This window comes from Pongo pygmaeus, chromosome 16 (assembly GCF_028885625.2).
Source record: "Pongo pygmaeus isolate AG05252 chromosome 16, NHGRI_mPonPyg2-v2.0_pri, whole genome shotgun sequence".
Taxonomy (NCBI): Eukaryota; Metazoa; Chordata; class Mammalia; order Primates; family Hominidae; genus Pongo; species Pongo pygmaeus.
In genome coordinates this window covers 23,737,256-23,756,953 of record NC_072389.2, presented here as the reverse complement: position 1 = coordinate 23,756,953, position 19,698 = coordinate 23,737,256, and the positions used below count along the sequence as shown (strand labels likewise).

At 44.6% G+C, this 19,698-nt stretch overlaps 1 protein-coding gene, 1 long non-coding RNA gene and 1 pseudogene across 2 annotated transcripts in view; 2 read left to right on the top strand and 1 right to left on the bottom strand.

The window, feature by feature from the left end:
- Window positions 1-1,537: 1,537 nt before the first annotated feature.
- LOC134738237 (COX assembly mitochondrial protein 2 homolog) lies at window positions 1,538-2,093 on the bottom strand (annotated as a pseudogene).
- A 1,065-nt stretch (window positions 2,094-3,158) lies between these two features.
- On the top strand, window positions 3,159-8,277 carry LOC129028698 (uncharacterized). Its single transcript, XR_008499443.2, has 3 exons — window positions 3,159-3,362; window positions 4,182-4,283; window positions 8,156-8,277. It is a non-coding gene; the product is annotated as an uncharacterized LOC129028698 (long non-coding RNA).
- Window positions 8,278-9,874: 1,597 nt separating this feature from the next.
- The window catches only part of LOC129028718 (E3 ubiquitin-protein ligase HERC2-like), a 150,433-nt gene continuing 140,609 nt past the window's right edge, over window positions 9,875-19,698 (top strand). Inside the window, 11 exon segments of the mRNA XM_063652903.1 lie at window positions 9,875-9,980; window positions 10,345-10,391; window positions 11,005-11,180; window positions 13,226-13,287; window positions 14,354-14,524; window positions 14,908-15,011; window positions 16,013-16,163; window positions 19,051-19,080; window positions 19,083-19,145; window positions 19,148-19,263; window positions 19,537-19,669. Coding sequence (XP_063508973.1) covers window positions 9,875-9,980; window positions 10,345-10,391; window positions 11,005-11,180; window positions 13,226-13,287; window positions 14,354-14,524; window positions 14,908-15,011; window positions 16,013-16,163; window positions 19,051-19,080; window positions 19,083-19,145; window positions 19,148-19,263; window positions 19,537-19,669 — 1,159 coding nt within the window.

Genomic DNA, 19,698 nt, shown 5'->3' with positions numbered 1-19,698 from the left:
GTATTATTCTACTATAAATGCGTATTCTTTGCTCTACTAAATTTGCATGTCATTGTGAGCCTTTCACTTCGTCTTCAGCTAACAGGAACCTCTTGGGTTCATCCTTTGGAGAACCTGATATCATGGAAAATGGACTGAACTAGGAGAACAGGCTTTGTTTAGACCACATGCTGAGGTCTAGTGGCTTCAATTAAAAATATATAAATGCAGCCGGGCACAGTGGCTCATGCCTGTAACTCCAGCACTTTGGGATTCTGAGGCGGGCAGATCATGAGGTCAGGAGTTCAAGACCAGCCTGACCAACATGATGAAACCCCATCTCTACTAAAAATACAAAAATTAGCTAGGCATGGTGGCACGTGCCTGTAATCCCAGCTACTCAGGAGGCTGATGCAGGAGAATCGCTTGAATCCTGGAGGCGGAAGCTGTAGGGAGCCAAGATCGTGCCATTGTACTCTAGCCTGGGACTACAGATCGAGACTCCGTCTCAAAAAAAAATTATGTATATATATATATATATATATATATATGCTTAATCTCTAAGCTTTGGAAGGAACAGCCTATCTACAGAAAAATTTAAAACTTGGTCATGGCAGGTACAGAGTTGGGCCTCATTAATTTTGTTGATGTTGGGGTCAGCAGATTCTGTAAATTTTCACTATACCTCTCATATGATCTGCCGCCACACCATTCATACTCTAAATTTATTTCTCCTCACAACAGTAAATTACTAAAACTGCCAAGTTTTTTTTTCACAAATTAACATCTTTAGCATGCTCTTCCTTCAGCCCGCAATGAAATCCTCTACTCCCCTCCCTCCTCCTCCCTCCCTTACTCCCGCTAATGACATTTGTGTTTTGGTTTCCACACCAAATGATCTACCTTCAGCAAGCATCCCACAACTCCACAGGGAACTTTAGTTCCTCTACCTTCTGTGCTGTCGAAGCACTTGGCTCAGAATGAGAGATCTGTCTGCATTTCAGATCTACAAATTACTCATTGCGTTACCTTGGACATATCCCTAATATTTTTGAGCCTCAGTTTCTCATCTTTAAAATTAGAATAAAGATACCAAACTCCTGGGGTTTTGTGAGAGTAAAATGAGACGATGTGTATAAGAGACTCAGTGCAGTGTCAGTATCTATCTACCATGTGCTATGCACTCTGCGTTTTCTTTTTCTTTTTTTTTTTTTTTATTTTTGAGACGGAGTCTTGCTTTCTCACCCAGGCTGGAGTGCAGAGGGCAGTGGCGTGATCTCGGCTCACTGCAACCTCTGCCTCCTGGGTTCAAGAGATTCTCCTGCCTCAGCCTGCGAGTAGCTGGAATTACAGGCCCACACCACCATGCCTGGCTAATTTTTGTATTTTTAGTAAAGACAGCGTTTCACCATATTGGTCAGGCTGGTCTTGAACTCCTGACCTCAGGTGATCCACCCACCTCGGCCTCCGAAAGTGCTAGGATTACAGGCGTGAGCCACTGTGCCCGGGCCAACCCATAGTCTTTTGGTCTTCTCTCAGCATCCAGTGAAAATGCACTTTATTTTTCAGATTCCTCTGGAGAATTAAAAAGTCTCTTTTACGGCTGGACACGGCGACTCACACCTGTAATCCCAGCACTTTGGGAGGCTGAGGCAGGCAGATCACAAGGTCAAGAGATCGAGACCATCCTGGCCAGGGCCAACATGGTGAAACCCTGTCTCTACTAAAAATACAAAAATTAGCTGGGTGTGGTGACACACGCCTGTTGTCCCAGCTACATGGGAGGCTGAGGCAGGAGAATTGCTTGAACCCAGGAGACGGAGGTTGCAGTGAGCCAAGATTGAGCCACTGCACTTGCTCTGGTGAAAGAGCAAGACTCTGTCTCAAAAAAAAAAAAAAAAAGTCTCTTTTGCATCGAATTGCCATACTCTCTGCTCTTGGTCTTCTTTTCCATGTACTCATTCTTCAAGCATTTATTTTCTCATTGCCTGATCAAGATCATTGCAATGACCAAAAAATTTTCAAATGCTATGATTTTTGTGATATTCTTTTAGCAAGTTAATCACGATGTTGCATTCTTGAGTGTGCGAGTGTGGAGGAAAGTCAGGATGCATCTTTAAGACAAGATGATGGGTCACGGCAGTGCCACACCACTCACGGCCACACGAGGAGAGCTGAAGGGGCAGTCACCAACGAAGATGCCTGACCCAGAAGCTGGCTGCCAGGGAGCCAAAAGCCAGGTCATTCCACAGGTGGCCAATGCCCGGGGGTGGCCCTCCACCGCCCAAACTTATTATCATTATTATTATTTTGAAACGGAGTCTGGCTCTGTCTCCCAGGCTGGAGTGCAGTAGCACGATCTCGGCTCACTGCAACCTCCGCCTCCGGGGTTCAAGCGATTCTCCTGCCTCGGCCTCCCGAGTAGCTGGGACCACAGGCACGTGCCACCTTACCTGGCTAATTTTATTTTTTGAATAGACAGGGTCTTGTCATGTTGCCCAGGCTGGTCTTGAACTCCCGGGCTCAAGCGATCCTCCCACTTCAGCCTCCCAAAGTGCTAAGACTACAGGTGTGAGCCACCACACCTGGCCAAGTTCTACTTTTCTAATATTTAAAATATGAAATAGGCCGGGCACGGTGGCTCACACCTGTAATCCCAGAACTTTGGGAGGCTGAGGCGGGCAGATCACCAGAGGTGAGGAGTTCGTGACCAGCCTGGCCAACATGATGAAACTTCGTCACTACTGAAAATACAAAAATTAGCCGGGTGTGGTGGCAGATGCCTGTAATCCCAGCTACTCAGAAGGCTGAGGCACCTAAACCCGGGAGGTGGAGGTTGCAATGAGCAGATATCACGCCACTGCACTCCAGTCTCGGCGAGGCAGTGAGACTCTGTCTCAAAAAAAAAAAAAAAAAAAATAGATGGTGTCAGTGATTTCTATTACACGAAGTCTGGAAACACTCTGCCCCTGATTGCTCCACTTTTAGTGGTGCTAAGTTCAAATAATTCAGGTGGTGAGAAACTGACTCCCGTAGGAGAGCGGGTGTGCGTGCGTGCGGCGGAAATCCCGCCTTCCGGCGCCTGCGGCTGCCCCTGGCCGCAGCCGGTGAGCTCCAAGTAGGAAGATAAACCGGATTGCAGGAGCGGGAGAGTCGGGAGGAGCGGCGAAGGGCTCCTCTTCCCCATTGGCTGCGCCCACGGAGCCGCCTTGCGATTGGCCATAAGCGCGGGTAGCGGGGGTCGCGAGAGGCGTCAGGATCCCTGGCGCCGCCTGAGCCAGCGGCTGCTGGGAGGCTGTGTCCGCAAGGCAGCGGGGCGAGGCGGCCGGGCCCTGCGCGTCAGGTCCTGGCCTGGGGCACCGGGGCTGCCAGCGTCGGAGGAGGTGAGGGCGCGGGGTTGGGCGGGCGGGCGGGCGAACTAGGGGCCTGCGCGGACCGCCCGCGGGGCAGCCTCGGGTCTCTCTCCATCTCTGAGTGGTGGTGGCTGTGGGTTTTTCTGCAGGTGATCCTTTTTAGTAATTTGTTTCACGCAGGCGCCCTGCTGTGGGGTAAAGCGGCAGATTCATGCTGCTGTCGTTTGTCGTTCAAACAGTGGGCTTCCTGGCCAGGCGCCGTGGCTCAAGCCTGTAGTCCCAGCACTTTGGGAGGCCGAGGCGGGCGGATCACGAGGTCGGGAGATCCAGATCATCCTGGCTAACATGGTGAAACCCTATCTGTACTAAAAATAGAAAAAATTAGCCGGCGTGGTGGCGGGCGCCTGTAGTCCCAGCTACTCGGGAGGCTGAGGCAGGAGAATGGTGTGAACCCGGGAGGCGGAGTTTGCAGTGAGCTGAGATGGTGCCACTGCACTCAGGCCTGGGTTACAGAGGGAGACTCCATCTCAAAACAAAACAAAAAACGATGGACTTCCTGTCATGTGTGTGTGTACCTTTTGGATTTGAGGGCAGGGGGATGACATTGTGATTTGGCCTCCTGAGAAACCAGGCACACCCTGCCTACCTTGGAAGGAGGCTTTCCCTTCCCCACTTCCCTCTCCCTCCATCTCTTCCCTCTTTCCCTCTCTCCCCTTCATTCCCCTCCCCGAGCTCTTCTTTCCCATCTTTCTGTTCTCTGTCTTTTTTTTTTCTGCATTAAACCTTTCGGGAGTGTCTTTGTAAACTATTAAAAAGCGTCAGGTCTTCAACATGTATATTTACTTGCAGGCCTGAGAACTGGGAGGAAGCTGGAGAAAAGAATACCCTCTGAATCTTTGTGTTTGGCTGCCCAGGCTCGCCTTGACACCGTATGGTTGAAAACATATACAGGTGGGGCTTGACATGTCTTTTTCTTGGTGTATTTCTGCTTCCATGTTTATATTTCTCATGTAAGTCTTTTTTTTAGGGTATGTAAGGGGAAGTCAGTTGTATCTTGCTATATTAGAGGAGCAGGTTTGTTTCCTATGACTTAAAATGTAACAGTCTTTATGGCTGTTTTTGTAGATTGTGCACGGCTGCCTTTTAATTAGTTTCTTGCAAGTGCACGAAACTTGAGATTTATTAATAGGCAAAATTTTTTTCCTATTTATTATTACTGGTTAAGAAATCTGCCACACTCCTAACCATATCATGGTGACTGTTGTTTGTTATTGATAGTTTTTGAGCTGTTTAGTTAACTGTGGAGGGGAAAATTGGAGAAGTTGCAGTAATTACGGCCGCTAGAAACTCACTCATTTTATGAGGTTTTGTGTTTGTGTTTCTGGAGAGACAAGAGTTAGTTCAGTTGAGCTGTTTGTTTTGTATTTGTAACCAATACAAGGTCTAAGGACAATTGTGTTGAAACTGAGGTCATGATGCTGGGATCTTAAGGGCTGAAGTTTCCAAATAAGTGGTATATATAGAATTCTCTCTGACTTGAAATTTTCCCTTTCTGGACCTCTGGATGCTGAGGCTAAGAGTGTCCATACGACAGTGCCTTCCATGACAGGAGTCAGCAACCCTTTTTTCTTTTTTTCACATATGCGTAATTCATTGTGTATATTTTAAAAAGTTTTAACCTCTTCTTCCTAGCCCTCCAGTATTTGTTAATAAATTAAAACGTTTCCCGAAGTGTTTTTATAATTCTAAAAGATGCTCTAAGAAAAGCTAAATACATGGAAAAATCCAAAGTATATGTTTTATTTATTACATTTGATGAATTTTCGGTTTGTTTGTTTTTTCCTCTTGAGAGGGAGTCTTGCTCTGTCGCTCAGGCTGGAGTGCAGTGGCCTGTTCTTGGCTTACTGCAACCTCCGCCTCCCGGGTTCAAGCAGTTCTCTGTCTTAGCCTCCTGAATAGCTAGGATTACAGGTGCCCTCCACCACGCCCAGCTAATTTTTGTGTTTTTAGTAGAGACAGAGTTTCACCATATTGGCCAGGCTGGTCTTGAACTCCTGACCTCATGATCCGCCTGCCACGGCCTCCCAAAGTGTTGGGATTACAGGCGTGAGCCTCCGCACCCGGCCCACATTTGATGAATATTTTTGTTCTTTAAAATTGTGGTTAGAAAGCAGAGCATAATTGTTCTTTATGTAGATCACAACTGATTGGGGTTTTTAGGGAGATTTTTTTGGCATTCAGTAAATGTTTTTATTTTCCATTATTAAGACTATGAATATTTTATTTTATTTTCTGAGACAGGGTCTTGCTCTGTTGCCCAGGCTGGAGTACAGTGGCATGATCTTGGCTCACTGCAGCCTCTGCCTCCCAGGTTCAAGCAGTTCTCCTGCCTCAGCCTCTCGAGCTGCTGGAATTACAGGTGGTTGCCACCACGCTGGGCCAATTTTTGTATTTTTAGTAGAGTTGGAGTTTCACCATGTCGGCCAAGCTGGTCTGAAACTCCTGACCTCAATTGATCCGCCCGCCTTGGCCTCCCAGCGTGCTGGGATCGTAGGTGTGAGCCACTGCACCTGGCGCATTTTCACTTTTCATTAGCTGCTTTTTCCCCCCATTTATTTCCTACCTTTCTGTGTATGATTTCTGAATTAAATGTATTTCATGTCTTAAACTTCTGAATTGTTTGTTCTCTCATTTTCCATGTTGTTAAGGAAAATAAGAGGCTAAGTGAGACGTATTAAATTTGCATGTAGTTTCTCAGATCAGGATAAATGCTAATCTGTTGCAGAACGGGACTCTGCTCTTGCTTCACCCAGGATGCGTTTCCTAGTTCCTTCCTAGAGTGGGGCCATACCCTACTCCAGCCCTCCAGACCCAGCTCGCTGCTCTGACATGATTCCACCAGACTGTATTCCAGCTGTCCTACCTAGACCTAGATATTTTCTTTGTTTTTTGTTTTGTTTTGTTTTGAGATGACGTTTCACTTGGTGGTCCAGGCTGGAGTGCAGTGGCGTGATCTCAGCTCACTGCAACCTCCGCCTTCCAGGTTTAAGCGATTCTCCTGCCTCAGGCTCCCAGGTAGCTGGGATTACAGGCGCGTGCCACCACACCTGGCTAATTTTTGCATTTTTAGTAGAGACGGGGTTTACCGTGTTGGCCAGGCTCGTCTCGAAATCCTGACCTTGTGATCTGCTCACCCCAGCCTCCCAAAGTGCTGGGATTACAGGTGTGAGCCACCACACCCAGCCAACTTTTTTTTTTTATTAAAAAACTTATATGAAATTTATTTTATTGTGGTATCTAGTTCAGTAAATTTTGACCTCTATAGATTCATGTAACCCCCATCATCATCAGGATGGAGAATTTTCATCACCCCAAAAGCTCCCTTGTGCTTCTCCTTTTTATCACATGTTCCCTGGCCTCGTACCCTGGCAACCACTGATCTGTTCTCCATCAGTATAGGGTATTCTTTTTGAGAATGTCATGTGAGTGGAACCATATTTTAAGTAATGTTTTGAAACCATCTTCATTTACTCCTAGTTAGATGTATGAGATTTATTGTTGTTCCGTGTATTAATAGTTCTTTTTATTGCTGAATGGTATTTCATTTGGAATACCATTTCATTTGGCTAAGACATCTTCCATGGGAAGATGTGATTGGCTTGTTTGAATAACTCTGGGCCGGCAGGGATGAGCAGGCTGGGGTCGGGTCTCTGCGATAAGGAGAGTTGTTTGGCTTTGGGATCTTATCCGTGGGAGCAGAGCTCGGGGGAGACCTTGTGGTTAGGCCATTTGAGGCTTTCTTGATTTTACCGACGTCAAGGCAGCACGTAATATTTAGCCTTAATTTCAGGCCACACAAGACATTCTTCTATATCTACTTTCTGTGGCACTTTTGAAACGGTTTTGTCCTTAGAGTTTAGCGGTTGATTATGATGTGCCTCGTCATGGCTTCCTTTGGATTTATCTTGTCTGGGCTTTGCACAGATTCTTCAATCTGCCTAGGTTTGTGTCATTCGCTGAACTTAGGAAGTTTTCAGCCATTAGTTCTTTAGATATTGTTTTCAGCATTGTACCTTTTCTCTCCTGTTATTAACCTGCGGTGTCTGTCCTAATTCTAGGTAGTTAGTTTCAGAATTGAATTGCACTGTGGGACACACAGCTGGGTGTCGCAGAGAACTGGAGAATTGCTTGGTGCAAAAGTCCATACATTTGGTGTCAGAAGTGTTGTAAACAGAGGAACTGTTTCCTTCGAGATTTTTAGATAGTCATTATTTGTAATCTGGATGGGACATTGTCTTTCACCGATTGAGATACATTTTTCTAATTATGTTGTTTAGACATTTAGTCACAGCCTTCTGTGATGGAAGGTGTTTAGACTTCAAGGGTAAGGTTAGTTCTCTCTTCTCTTTGCTTACTATGTAAGGAGTTTTATGACAGTTGTTTTTGACTGAAACTTTACATTGTCAGTGGCCTAAAGTCATTTTTCTCAGCTTTTCCTTTGTGTCCCAGTGCTCTTGAATGATGCTATCAGTGACAGTGACAGTGCATAGCAGTGCTTCCCAGTTGGCAGTGGAGTAGGGCCTTGTAAAGAGTTAAAAGATTTTTGAATCGTACTCCTTTTCTACACCCTCCCTTTTCCCATGGATACACAAGCACTGGGACTCACTGGATAAAAGCAATTGGTGTGAAATTGAAGTAGGTAAATATCAAAGACTAAGTTTCTCAGTTGTGAAATCTACTAGGAAGTTAATGAAATATGATTTTGGAAGACAGGCTTTAAATAATTTGATATATTGGTTTCTTTTTTTTTTTTTTTTTTTCAGATGGAGTCTTGCTCTTTTGCCCAGGCTGGAGTGCAGTGGTGCCATCTCGGCTCACTGCAAGCTCTGCCTCCCGGGTTCATGCCATTGTCCTGCCTCAGCCTCCCGAGTAGCTGGAACTATAGGTATCCACCATCATACCTGGCCAATTTTTTGTATTTTTAGTAGGGACGGGGTTTCACCGTGTTAGCCAAGATGGTGTCCATCTTCTGACCTCATGATCCACCCACCTCGGCCTCTTAGAGTGCTGGGATTACAGGCGTAAGCCGCCACTCCCGGCCGATTTATTGGTTTGTTTATGAAAATTATACTGGATCTGTTAGAGGTATGATTGATGTATTTTATTTTTAAGTTGTCAAACATACAGTTAATGATGTTGTAACTTCGGGGAGGGACATTTGCAGAGACTGACTAATGGTATGACATTCTGAAAAGCGATTACAGATGAAAAAAATTTTAATTCTGCAGATGATAGTGTCGAATCAAGTGGAACAAAGAAAGAAGATCTGGATGACAAAGAGAAAAAAGATGAAACTCCTGCACCTGTATATAGGGCCAAGTCAATCCTGGAGAGCTGGGTGTGGAGTAAGCAACCAGGTAATCTTTGATCAGAGATAGAAATTAGTGTAGACATTTTGCCTCCAGATCCTCAGGTGGTTTTAGAAATTGGTTCTCTAATTCTGTAGGAGGAGGTAGATACTGGCATAGTCTTACACGTCATTGAAACTGGAAAAGATAGCTAGATATTCTCCTACTCATGTTTTGGATAATGAGATAAATTATTTTATGCTTCACACACTTGGAGTATGTCGTCTACTGTAATAGCATCTGAATGAATAAATACATTTCTGTGAGTTAATTGTATACTTTAAAAATCTCTGAAAAATTTGAGTAGCAAGTCTCAGAAACTTGATTCTAAATATTAAAAATATATCCTTCCTTGGGAGGGAGCATGTAGTAAATGTGTTAGTGTGATTGTAAGCATGCTGTCTTTCTAGAGGTCGCTTTGTTCCTGCATCCACTGTTTTCATTTCAGGGATGTTCATGGAATGCCAGCCACCAAAGGGCCAGGAAGCATCCCCCTGCAGGACCAGAACTTGGCCCTGGCCATCCTGCTGGAGCTGGCTGTGCAGAGAGGCACGTTGAGGTGAGGGCTGCCGCAGACTGGGAATGCTTCGGGGAAGCACCTCTGTGTCCAAATACCTGTTGCATTGTGTGCATTTCACTGAATCGTGTGTGACCGCAGCAGATGTGGTGCTCTGTAACCAGAGAACCATGTCCCAGAGCTCGCTCTCTCTTTACCTTTTTTTCACTTCCTTTTTTATGCTCAGTTTTCTAGCCTGGGAACTGTTCTTTTTTTTTTCTTTCAGTTTTCCTCATTTAATTATTTTTATTCCGAGTTTAAGATCCTAGAACTTCCATGTAAACGTGCTCTTTGAGCTTCTTAACTGGTCTTTCCTATCAGCAGAAGGCAATGACTTGTGCTAAAATCTTGGTGTCAATTCAGTGATTTAATTACCATGGCTTTACTTTCATTTCCTTTCATATCCCAAGTATTGCTTCACTTCTATCTAGCTGTTTGCTTTTATTTTTGATCAACCATGAAAAAAAAAAGTTAACCTGTTTTTACTAAGAATAAATATGTTTTCTCCTTTAGCCAAATGTTGTCTGCCATCCTGTTGTTGCTTCAGCTGTGGGACAGCGGAGCACAGGAGACTGACAATGAGCGTTCCGCCCAGGGCACCAGCGCCCTGCTTTTGCCCTTCTGCAAAGGTTCCAGAGCATCATTTGCAGGAAGGATACACCCCACTCCGAGGGCAACAAGCATGTGAGTGTCATGATGGAACTTTGTGTTTAGGTGGCACTCGAGTCTAGTTATTTTTAAAGCAAGACCAGCGTGCGTGTCCACGGCAGTGTTTTTCTCTGGCGTGTGTGTGTGTGTGGTGGTAACAGCAGCGAGTCAGATAAGACAGGTTGGGAAGCCACTTGTTTGTGGAGAAGACTCAGATCAGTGAGCACCGACTCCCTTGTCAGCACAGAACCAAGCTTGAAACACGCACTTTTAAAACAATACCAGAAAAGAACAATGAAAATAGTGACTTGCTTTGTTGGCCCTTCCTATGTACTGGGCTCTGTGCAGGGTGTGTCACCTGAGCTGTCACTCTGTTTAGTACCAGCTCCCCCCTTAACAGGTGTGGACGCCGAGCTGGGGGAGGAGCAGGCGTGTGGGGCCCTGGGCGTAAACCTCCAGGACTGCTGGTCTTTACAGGTCAAGTACAAGTTGGATTTTGTGTCTTTTTGGGAAAGTCTTAGGCATTTCAATATCATGCCTTGTTTTAATTTTTCTATTATTTGGTAGTCTTTAACCTAATGATAATAGGGCTCTTCTGCCTTTAGAAGAATTAGAACTATGATTTAATTTGCAAATGAAAGTAGGTGTTCTCCAGAGTGGGCAACGTTTAGATTAAAATAAAGGTTTTGGTTTTAGATTTCAAGGCCAGCTTGAGATGCTGTGCTGGGTTCCCACAGAGGTGCTTCTGCCTTTCTCCGGGGGTCCTAGGCCTGTAGGGTGGTTTGCTCATGTTAGTAATCTGTGTGGATTCAACTTACCTGTGGTATCATAAATGTATACATGCACAGTCAATGTTGTGTACATGTATACCGCAAATTTAGACATTTACACAGTTTATGTGCTGCACAAATACATAGCTGTATAGTATAACTGTATCATCAGCATTTCATTTGATGGGTCAAATGAGTCAATACCAAAATATAAAGAGTGGGTAAAGGCTAACTGTGTTACTTTAATTTTTCCCACCATTTCTGAATGTTTGTTTACTTTTCCCTTCTAGCTTTTGTCTGGCCCTCTGAGCCCCAGTGAGAGTTTCCTGAGGTACCTCACCCTTCCACAAGACAACGAGCTTGCCATTGATCTGCAAGAAATGGCAGTTGTTGTCTTGGCCCATTTAGACCATCTGGCTACACCCTGTAGATGCCTCTGCCATGTAGCTCTCCAACATCTCATAAGGTGTGTGTGCAAGAACCGTGTTCTCCATGTGTTTTGTAGCTAGTACCACTTGTAGGCTCTCATCCTGGGCCTGTGTGGAGACTTGCTTTTTCTGGTATTGGTAGCGGGAGCTGGCCTGTGGTTTTTAAATGTGTTTGCAGTTGAAGGTGTTATCCGTGTTGAGAGTGAATGATGAGCAAGCTGAGGCACACAGGCCTGGGGACCCAACCTGGGGGCCCAGGTTCCAGGTTCAGTTGGCACAGCCCCAGAGAGCTCCCCTTTATGCACAGCCCCAGGCCCTCCCACCTTCTGCAGGGGGTTCCACAGCCTTCTTTATACTCTGAACGTGGGCTGTCTTAGTATGTAATGCTGGTTATAGTAGTGACAGTATAATTATATATTATATCTGTTGTGTAATAGTAATGGTAATAGTAGTGATTTGCATGTGTGGAGCACCTGTAGGGTGCAGGCCCGCTGAGGACCCCATGCACACTGTTGTATCTCATTATGTCAATGAGAAAACTGCCTTTGCTAATGGTAGTGAACTTTGTCAGTGTAGAACAGTAATCCTAGTTTTGAATGCAGATTTTGCTAACATTTTATTTCTAGTATGAAGAGCATTTATTTTGTTTTACAGTCATTAAAAAAAAAAGGAATACAGTCACATGGTTCAAAAATCAAACCTAGGCAGAGACACACTGTTGCTTCCCCACCCACCCCTTCCACCCATTTCCCACCTGCTGCCTCTGACTTTTCAGTCTCCTCGGTAACCTCCTTGTTCTCTGGAATGAGTACGCTAGTGGTAGCATGTTGCATTACTTGTGCTGCTTGTTTTTTTTAACTAACCATATATACTGGAGTACTTTATCAGAGTGTCGCTCTTTGTTTTCATAAAGCAGCTTAGTCTTCAGTGTGTGGATGTGTCTTTTATGTATCTTTCTTTAGTGAGTCTCTTATTGGTGGACACTTGGGCTTATTGCCACAGTGTTGCTATACAAATAGTGCTGAGGGTCGGGTGTGGTGGCTCACGCCTGTAATCCCAGCACTTTGGGAGGCCAAGGTGGGTGGATCACCTGAGGTTGGGAGTTGGAGATCAGCCTGGCCAACTTGGAGAAACCCCATCTCTACTGAAAAATACAACAGTTAGCGGGGCATGGTGGTGCATGCCTATAATCCCAGCTACTCGGGAGGCTGAGGCAGGAGAATCCCTTGAACCTGGGAGGCAGAGGTTGCAGTGAGCCGAGATCACACCACTGCATTCCAGGCTGGGCAACAAAAGTGAAACTCCATCTCAAACAACAACAACAACAACAAAAATAGTTCTGCAAGGCCTGACCTGGAACACATGTCCTCCATGTGTGCACGCATGTGTGCCTGTGCACATGCACAGGTGGGGATGCATCTAGTGTGGGCTGGTTGTCACCAGATTGCTCCTGTACATCTTGATTTCTCTCACCACCAATAGGGCTGCTGGCCTCCCAGCCTTGTGTGTGGGCTTTTGGGATTTTGCCTGCTAAAGCACAAAGTGGTGACCCCGATATAGTTTGAGCATTTTAAAATATATTAGTATTTAAGGGCCATTTATACTACTTTTTAATGGGCTCTGTTGAAATGCAATGGAAATGGAAAAATAGCCTGTTCAAGTTGCTTCATTATACCTGTTAAATGCGGTAATACGGCGTCGTATGAGATGGGGTTTCACTGTGTTAGCCAGGATGGTCTCGATCTCCTGACTTCGTGATCTGCCCGCCTCGGCCTCCCAAAGTGCTGAGATTACAGGCATGAGCCACCGTGCCTGGCTGATTGGATTATTTTAAAGCATAACTCTGTCTTTAAAACATTTTAAGGCATTTTACCTCTTAAGGATTTAAAAAAAAACTCTACAATATCATTATCCTGTCTGTAAGATTAACAGTGATTCCTTAACCTAACATGCGGCCCATGTTACATTTTCCTGGACTATCTCAAAAATGCCTTTTTTAGGTGGTAATTTTGAATTACGACCTGAGCACGTTCTCTGTGTTGGCATTGCTTGACATATGCTTCTAGTCTCTTTCTCCAAACAGCATGGCTCCAGGCCCTCCTCTCCCTGTCTCTGATCATACCGTTTTCTTTTTCAAAAAAGCAGGTTGGTTATTTTGGAGAACTTCACATTTTCTGAGTTTGGTTGATTGCTTTCTCTTATTCTAGACCAACATGTTCTTCTGTTAGTTCCATTAATCTGCTGGTTAGATCTAGAGGTTTGGTTGGATTTGGATTCAGTCTCGTTGGGGTGGTGTTATGTCTGGAGTCATGCTGCCTGCTTTCTGTTGGCTCAGGAGGCCTGTAGTGCTCGGTGGCTCCCGCTTTAGTTCTGTGAACTAGACCAGGGAATTCATGTGCTGCGTGTCCTCTATAAAATCCCCACCAACCTTGCCCTCTGCTGTCTGGTTAGCAGGAGGTACAATGTGTACAGGAAGGACATAGTCTAAGCTTGACTTCTTGAACTGCCACCTCCCTTTAACTATTTTTGGTAATATTGAGTTGGTATCCTAGCACTTGCATAGGTGACCACCACTCAGGTTTTCTTTTTTTGAGTATTTTTATGAAATAATAGACTTTTATTGATTTGGTGTTTCTTTTCTTTTTTAGCTTTTTCCCTCTAATACACACATTTAAAGGCGTAAATGCCCTCAAGCATGCATTTAGTTGTATGTCACCAATTTTGATCTGCAGTATTTTGATTATTAATTGAACACATTTTCTAATTTTCATAGTCATTTTTTCTTAGAATTTTGGGTTACTTATAAGTGTATTTTGTAATTTTCAAATATGTGAATGAATATTTTTATTTTCTGTATATACAGAGTCATTTTTATTTTATTTTGAATGAATTTTTGAAAACCTATTTCTAATTTAACTGCATTGTAGTCAGCACACATGCTCTGTAACTTTATTTCTTTGAAATCTGTTGAGATTTGCTCTGTGGCCTGGCATGGCCAGATTTGATATTCATGCTGTCTAGATTTTTTTTTAAAGCATTCTATATTTAATAGAATTTGTATGTGTGGTATTAGTTTCAGAGCTAGATATGTATTTCTCCCATTGTGATTGTGGATTTGTTTATTTCTGCTTGTAGTTCTTTCACACAGTTTGTTCTTTTCATTTTACCTGTTGATTGATCGATGGACTGATTCTGGTTTCTGTATATACAGAGTCATTTTTTACAGGTCAGAACTGTAGAAATAATGAGGAAGTGACACTTATACGCAAAGCTGATTTGAAGAACCATAATAAAGATGGAGGCTTCTGGACTGTGATTGACGGGAAAGTATATGATATAAAGGACTTCCAGACACAGTCGTTAACAGGAAATAGTATTCTTGGTAAGATTACACTTCTTATTTCCTGGTTAAAAGTTACAGCCTGTATCATTCTAAGCAGAGTATTTGGCTTATAAATGATTTCTTTAGTTTTGTGCCAGCCCCCGCATACTTTAATGTATCTGTGGCTTTGGTGTCTGTCTTATCAACAAATTGAGCACATTTGAAGAATTTGCTTTCATTATGCATTTTTGTTTTAATACTTGGAACTCATTTCAAGTTCTGAGTCGGCCCAGGCAACCCTGGGAGACAGTGGGAGGTCATTATACTCTGGTAACCCTCACTTTTGAGTTAAGCGCCTAACTTATTTCCTACTCACTATTTCTCCTACAGCTCTCCAGGCAAGCTGAATTGAACTCATGTTGCTTTTTCTCCTTTTGTTTCAGCTCAGTTTGCAGGGGAAGACCCAGTGGTAGCTTTGGAAGCTGCTTTGCAGTTTGAAGACACCCAGGAATCCGTGCACGCATTTTGTGTTGGCCAATATTTGGAGGTGAGGCTGTATGCCTTGAATGATGCAGAGGATAGCAGGGGATACCCTCTGTGTGTTTGTGATAGGAATATTTGGATCTAGAAGTACTGATATCTGGGTCTTTTGGGGGGCATTAGGGATAAATATAAAAATCCTTTAGAAGTTTTGTCATAAATGAATTTACATTTATTCATGTTAAGATCTGTGATGTACTGGTCTTGAAAGATTGTTTTTTAAATGTTCAATTTGTGAGAAATATAGACAGTTTTCCACAAGAAAAGAGGTTACACTTTGGTCTTATGTAGAAATTTGGAATGGCTTATTATCTTGAGGTGTGTATTTTTTGGGAAGAACTATGTGGAAGTGTAATTCTTTACAATAGAAATTTGTCCTTACTATGTATTCACAAACACATAGAATTTATATATTGGGATTAGCTTTCCAGGTATCTGCAAGTAATAAAATGTATTAAATGCCATTAGGGCAGGGCTTAAAGCATTTTATGAAGGGGAGAATTAACTTTGCTGTAAATATCTTCTGTGACTGGAAAAGTTGAACTCTTGCTTTTTTCAGAGTTTGATTTTTGTCAGAATAAATTTCATTTCCTCTACATGTGTGGTCACAGTCCACTAATACTTGTCATCGAATACTTGTCATAGTTTTGTTGCCCAGTGGGTTATTTATTCATGTAACAATTCATTATACTTTCTGAAGCATGGTGTACAGTCACTTTGGAAACTGATTCCTAAGGAATATTCTAGCCAAATCACGTATCTGTGCTTTAGTTTTTCTACAGTAGGGCTATGCGGTTGCTGCCTGCTTTATTGGGCATGTGGGTTTATGTGGTATCCGCTGTTACTTGGGCACAGCAGCATCAACTCATTACACTATGGGGAGGCAGAACGCCCAGAGCATCCCTGGGCTCACATGGCGGTACAGTTGCAGGACAGAGCTATCCTTTTGGTTTTATGTTTTTAATTAATTCTGTTTCCTCAGATTGATGATGAAATTTATTTTTCCAGCCTGACCAAGAAGTTGTCACCATACCAGATCTGGGAAGTCTCTCTTCACCTCTGATAGACACAGAGAGGAATCTGGGCCTGCTTCTCGGATTACATGCTTCCTATTTAGCAATGAGCACACCGCTGTCTCCTGTCGAGATTGAATGTGCCAGTAAGAAAATCTTTGCTTTTTGCTGATTAGCAGATTATTTTTTTTGAACTGTAAGTGCCATTAAGAGTGGGAGAGGGCCAGGCACAGTGGTTCATGCCTGTAATCCCAGCACTTTGGGAGGTTGAGGCATGTGGATTGCTTGAGGTCAAGAGTTTGAGACTAGCCTGGGCAACATGGCAAAACCCCATCTCTACAATATACACAAAAATTATCCAGGCATGGTGGCACATACTTGGAGTCCCAGATACTCAGGAGGCTGAGGTAGGAGGATCGCTTGAGCCTGGGAGGTTGAGGTTGCAGTGAGTCATGATCATACCACTGCACTCCAGCCTGGGTGACAAAACAAGACTCTCTCTTTAAAAAAGTAGGAGATGGCCAGGCGGTGGCTCATGCCTGTAATCCCAGCACTTTGGGAGGCTGAGGCGGGTGGATCACCTGAGGTCAGGAGTTCGAGACCAGCCTGGCCAATGTGGTGAAACCCCATGTCTACTAAAAATGCAAAAATTAGCTGGGCGTGGTGACAGGTGCCTGTAATCCCAGTTACTCAGGAGGCTGAGGTAGGAGAATTGCTTAAACCCAGGAGACAGAGGTTTCAGTGAGCTGAGATCGCACCACTGCACTCCAGCCTGGGTGACAAGAGTGAGACTCCGTCTCAAAAAAAAAAAGGAGAGGAGTATTCAACACAGCTGATGACGTTAAAAAAAAATAATAAGAAGGATAGTGAGACTGAATCAGGTAGAAACAGCTGTGAGTGGCTGTTATTTGCCCTCATGGTCTGTTGCTGCAGAGGAAGCTAAAAAGTGTGCAGGAATGTCTACCCTGTGGTGTTCTCACGTATTGCAGCCTCTGCCTGATGGGCTCAGCATGGCTTTTTTCTGCCTGAATGCCCAGAAATTGCACAGAATGTGGATCAGCTGTCCTCTCAGGGAACAGCATTCTACTTGAGGCCTGTGTTTTTACCAGACCAGGCTCAAGTCAGTTATAGTTCAGGATGGCAGCCTTTGTAACCACCTAAAATAATAAGCTTCTTCCTGTCTCCTAAGATGGGTTTACATTTTCCTTCATGTAGTTGTGCATTTCCCATCTGTCTGTCTGTCTGTCTGTCCATTGAGCAGCTTCTGTTGAGCAGTTGCCTAGTGCCGTTACCATATGAGGTGTTCAGGATGCAGTGATGGATAGGACACGCCTCTGCTTTCTGGTGCCGTTACCGTGCGAGGTGTTCAGGATGCAGTGATGGATAGGACATGCCTCTGCTTTCTAGTGCCGTTACCATGGGAGGTGTTCAGGATGCAGTGATGGATACGACACGCCTCTGCTTTCTGGTGCTGTTACCATGGGAGGTGTTCAGGATGCAGTGATGGATAGGACATGCCTCTGCCTTCAGCTGCTGCTTGTTGATGAGCCAGCATTCTAAGCAGGTCACGTTACAAGGTGGTGAATGGTGAAATGGAGAGGTTCATACGTGGTTCTGGGAGAAGAAAGGCTTCACATTGGCAGCAGTCCTGAAATTGTGTGAGGGAGCATTCTGGGCAGAAAACGCAGGAGTGTCAAGGGCACTGCTGAGAGGAGCAGGGCTTTCCTGCTGCTTGCGAGAGTGGGTGTGGCAGAGGCTTGCGGGGAAGGAGGATCTTGGTGTCCACACAGCCCCCTGATGGGTGGACCTTTGTGCAGTGCTGGGCTGCCTGTGGTGTCCTGTGAGGGGTCTGCTTCCCTCCGTCCTCCTCAAGGCTCATTGCTTGCCAGAAGATGGGCTTTGTTTACATTGGCAAGGAGGGCAGGGCTGGCGAGCTCCAGGGCAGAGGGTGCCATGGGCCCTGGCAGGTGGGTCCGATCCACGGGAGGATCAGAGGCTTATCTTGGAGCAGTAAGGAGGGGCGGTCCTGTGCTTAAAGAGAGAGGGCCAGAGAGAGTCGGCATTGGATTAGTGTTTCAGGAGAATGAATGTGGTGGGTTGGGGAATGCTCCTGAGTGCTCTAAAATCTAAATGTCCAGTAAAAGAACACTAAGTGCATGCCCGCTTTGATTGCTTGGATTTGGAGCAGTATTTGATAACACAGATCCTTAATAGAGATCTGTAGTGGTGCACATACTAATTTTGTGTGTATGTGCCACTCCCTCAAGTGACCATAAGCAGTTGTAATTAACATTCGCACTGGCCGATCCCGTGCCTGGCACCACGCACAGGTCTCCTTTCCAGTCCGTCGGCCCTCCCATCTCCAGGGATCTATCCTTCATTAAAGATTGTGTGTTTGTTAAATATTTTCTCCTTTTCGTTCCTTTATAAGTGCTCTAGGAATACGTAGCTTACCCTGAGGATGTAATTCTTTGTAGAAATCCTTCAGATGTGCTGTTCCCTGCCTGGATACTCAGCGTCTGGGTCTTATTTCTCATCTTAGCTCAGTTGTTGCTTCCACAAGTCCCTTACTGACCCTCAGAATAGCGGTGGTCTGTCTTCCAGTCTCCCTGGTACCCCCATAGTCATCCATTGCACATAGTTTTGGACTTGAAATCCTGTGATTAATTGTGTCAGTGGTGCCCTTTGCTGCCTTCCTTGTTAGAATGTGCACCTCAGTCTTCACACGGTATCTGTGGAACCAGGCAGCTGCAGGCAGAGCACAGGTATCCAGTGAATGCTGGACTGGAACTACGATCCTGAGTTCTGATGCCATGCCTGAGGCGCGTGGAATCACCAGAAAGTGTGTTCACGTAGATAGAGGAATTATAAGTCAACCTGTTTAAACATCTTAGGTGGAGCTCTTTCATATGAATGATGCTGAATTTCACCTTCTAAATTGAGTGTTCAGTTGAGCATCTTTTTTTTTTAATAGTATTTATTTTGAGTTGTGCACTTGAGTTTCTCTTTCATGTCTGCATGTGCATTTTCTAGAATGGCTTCAGTCATCCATCTTCTCTGGAAGCCGCACACCAGCCAGATCCACTACAGCTACAAAGAGGAGAAAGATAAGGACCACTGCAGCTCCCCAGGGGCACACCTGCCAGCAAATCTCGACTCTACTCCCACAGATGGGCTCTGGGGGACCATTCCCAGGCATTTCTGCAAGCCATTGCAGACAATAACATTCAGGATCACAACGTGAAGGTGAGCTAGGCCTGCCCCCACTGCCACCTCAGTGCTCTGTTTATCTGAGGACTTTGACATAGGAATACTTATGTGCTCTTTGGTTAACACAGCACAGACTTTGTTTCATGTATTATCTGGAGGGTTTTGAGGTGAGAACCTGATTGTGTTAACATGCTAGCGAGGCTTCAGAAGCATTACTGACTGCAAGTGCATCAGAAGCTGTGGCATGTTTAAGATTTGTGAAGACTCACTGGGTGGCTCTGAGGTTACCTCCAGCTGTTTCTGTTGCAGGACTTTTTGTGTCAAATAGAAAGGTACTGTAGGCAGTGCCATTTGACCACACCGATCATGTTTCCCCCCGAGCATCCCGTGGAAGAGGTCAGTCGCTTGCTGTTATGTTGCCTCTCGAAACATGAAGATTTAGGTAAGGAGCTCAATATCTGTGTACTTTAG